The sequence below is a fragment of the Choloepus didactylus genome, chromosome 16, assembly GCF_015220235.1.
Source record: "Choloepus didactylus isolate mChoDid1 chromosome 16, mChoDid1.pri, whole genome shotgun sequence".
Lineage (NCBI taxonomy): Eukaryota > Metazoa > Chordata > Mammalia > Pilosa > Megalonychidae > Choloepus > Choloepus didactylus.
Genome location: NC_051322.1, coordinates 29,130,351 through 29,133,404, shown reverse-complemented (window position 1 = coordinate 29,133,404; position 3,054 = coordinate 29,130,351). Strand labels below are relative to the sequence as shown.

Sequence of the window (3,054 nt, the reverse complement as noted above, 5' to 3'; positions counted from 1 at the left end):
TTATTTCTTTATGTGTGTGTGTGAGACACAAGAATATGTTCATTAAAAATACATATAAGCAAAAAAACCAAAAACACACACCATACAGAAACAAGCAGTCAAGTTATTGATATATGTATATACATATACACACACAAACACACAGTTTGGAATTTTATCCTATGTATTTGAGCTGATACTATGCTGTTTTGTAACCTGTTATTTTTTATTTTACAATATGGGAGAAACATCTTTCCATGCATACGTGTGAAACTACCCAATTGAAAAACATACTTGAATGGGTCAAAATACAAAATCCAACAAGAATCTGGTAAGAGGGTATCTACCTAAAACAAAATACTGCCAGATGATTAAAAGTAAAACAAAGGTCAAAGATGTATCAGAAAATACTAACAAAAAGAAAGCAGGTGTCAGATTTTAATGAGACAAAAATAATTCAAGGACTAAAGCACACAGGATAAGGACGGCTGTGTGAATGTCTTTGCTTCCAATGCATCATAACAAACTTGTTTCTTACTCTTCTTATCTCCTCCCTAAGCCTTTCCAACTCATCTACTCCTCTTATCATTTCTTCAGGGTCCAAACGCCTAACGGGAGTAGCCTCCTTAACTCCCTGCTCAGGTTGAGCTAGCCCTCCTCTAAGGTTTCCCCCTGCTTCCTGGCTTACACCTTCTCCATAATGTTGAAGATTTCCTTCTGCCTCCTGTGGTGCATCTTCCAAAGGGCGGTCTTCTCAGCCTTTGACATGTTCTATGGCTTTCCTTCATTTTCTTCACAAAATTTTTGCATGCTGAGTATTTTTCTGTTTTTTCCTTTTGAATAAATTAACCCTGCAGGGATCCAGGGGATTTTCTTCCCTCTTTCCTCACCTCAATTTGTGCAGCGCCCAAAAGACCAAGAGTCCTGAAGGGATCCGGGGCACTTTCTCTTTCTCCAGCAATAGGGAGCTGCTCCCTTCAAATTCTTCTTTAGCTTTTTTCCTCTATTTTGTAATGACTGGAATGTGTCCATTACAACCACAAATCTTGAGGTAAACATTGGAAATCACCTCATTCTATGAGTTAGAGAAATGCCTAATCATCTAGTTTACTAGCTATTCAGTAATGCCTTCTTGGTCCTCAAGTGGTGTAGAAACAAACAAGATTGGTATTGCAGATGGAAATAGCTCCATCCTAGGCAGACTAGGCAATTAGAATTTTTTCTCCAGACCCTCCAGGTTATTGTTATAATTCCCTTTCTGTTCTAATTAATAGATTTTCTCAAAGAACTACCTTCTGTTTTAGTTGAATCCTTTTATTGTTTTGATGTTCTAAATTTCATTCTTTTCTTCTCTAATCTTTGTTATTTCTTTCCTCCTTTGCCTTTTGGCAAAGAATATTTATTGAGCACCTACTAGGAGCCAGGCACTTAACATACATACACTTACTCATTTAATTCTCATAAAAATCCTATATAGATGGATGTTGTGATCCTCATTTTATTGAGGAGGAAACTGAGGCTCAGCTGGTAAGAGATGGGCCTGTGGCTGAACCTGTGAACAATGCAAAGAACTAAGTCATGCAGTTCTCAAGGTTTATTAGTCTTTTGCTGCACAGGGATGATTAATTCTGTCAGGGGTCTCCAATAACTCTGTTTTGGCTGATTTGATGGTGTCACGTAGATGAGGACGTTAACTTTTTAAGAACTTTTCTCTTCTCCATATCACAAACTGCTGATCAATAGTAATGTGGACATAAGCTTTTCCAACTTCCTTATATGCTTCAGGCCCATGAAAAGCTAGATTCTTATAATATCCAACTGTAAATAGCCTCAGAGAACATAACATTTATTGAAACATTTACTGTTTTCAATCAGTATTCCTTGGGAGGACGGCTAATATTCAGTGGGGATCCACCAGAAGGCTGGCTATACTGCTTGTTATAATCAAGTCATGTAATAGGTAGCTAGCCACTGCCCCAGTCCCCTCACCCCTTTTGGCCACTCCCAAATGGAAGTGCCCATGTCTTCACACAATCCAGCAGCTAAGCAGTCAGCGTCTGGCACTGAAGGGGGCTTCCTGGACCTGCCCCTGCTCGGCGGCCACTGTCCATTCTGAAGGTTGGTGCCTGTGCTTTCCATGTTAGAAGATTTAGAATCACCCACCTGTTTATGTGCTCAAACATTCAGAGGCAGCAGAGCACCCCCGAAAGAGCCTTGGTTTTAGGATCAGAAGTGCTGGTTCTAGGCCTGTTCTCTCCAACTGTGGGAACTTGGTCAAGTCACTTTATTGCTCTGACCTCTTTTAATTCATCTATATAGTGGAAAAAGCAATATCGGCTCTGCCTTTGTCACTGGTCTAAGGAGAGGCTCAAGGGAAAGAAAATGGCTAAAAACCAGCTTTACAAACTGACAAATACAAACACCAAGGAATGTGGCCACGCTGGGGAGACTCATTCCCAGCGAGTTGGGGCAAAGAATGACCTTTGCACCCTGCGAATGTTCCTCAAAGAATCATCGGGGTCTGCAGTTTGATTCACAACTGGAATTAGGTGTTAGATGTTTTTGTGACGTTAGCAGTTTTTAATGTTTTTAAGTTCTTGAAGAGTGTGTGGTTTTTTACATTAGCTCCTTTCCTTATTTTTTCCAAATGCACTCTCATTTTCACTCTTGAGCAGTGCATTTATTCTCATATGTAATCAGAGTGCATGCCAGAAAGTTAACAGAATGAGAGTAGGAAACTGAAAGTAAAAACTTATATTGTTTGTTAATGTTGATTGAGGAATAGCAAAAAAATAAAAGAACAGATTTAATATTTATTTCAAAATCTGGTTTCCATCCTCAAGCTTACTACCCTTATCTTCACTCATTTAAAAATTCTTATTTTGTCTCCCCTTTTTCCTACAACATAGACCTTTGATTATTTTATCTATACACATCTTTTCGTTTTTAAATTCTTCTCTTTGTTTACATTATTTACACCTTCCCACTTGGATCGAAGTTTCACAATTTCTAACGAGGAAGGGGCATTTCCCAAATATGGGTCCGTTGATCGGCACAGCTAACAGAAGTCACACT

The 3,054-nt window shown here is 39.0% G+C and overlaps 1 protein-coding gene across 1 annotated transcript; it reads right to left on the bottom strand.

Annotated features, from left to right (window-relative positions):
• Nucleotides 1–436: 436 nt before the first annotated feature.
• Nucleotides 437–914, bottom strand: LOC119511837 (transcription elongation factor A protein-like 8). Its single transcript, XM_037806354.1, is given in 2 exon segments — nucleotides 437–735; nucleotides 738–914. Coding segments are annotated over 2 exon segments (351 nt in total). The 5' UTR covers nucleotides 790–914.
• Between the last annotated feature and the right edge of the window lie 2,140 nt (nucleotides 915–3,054).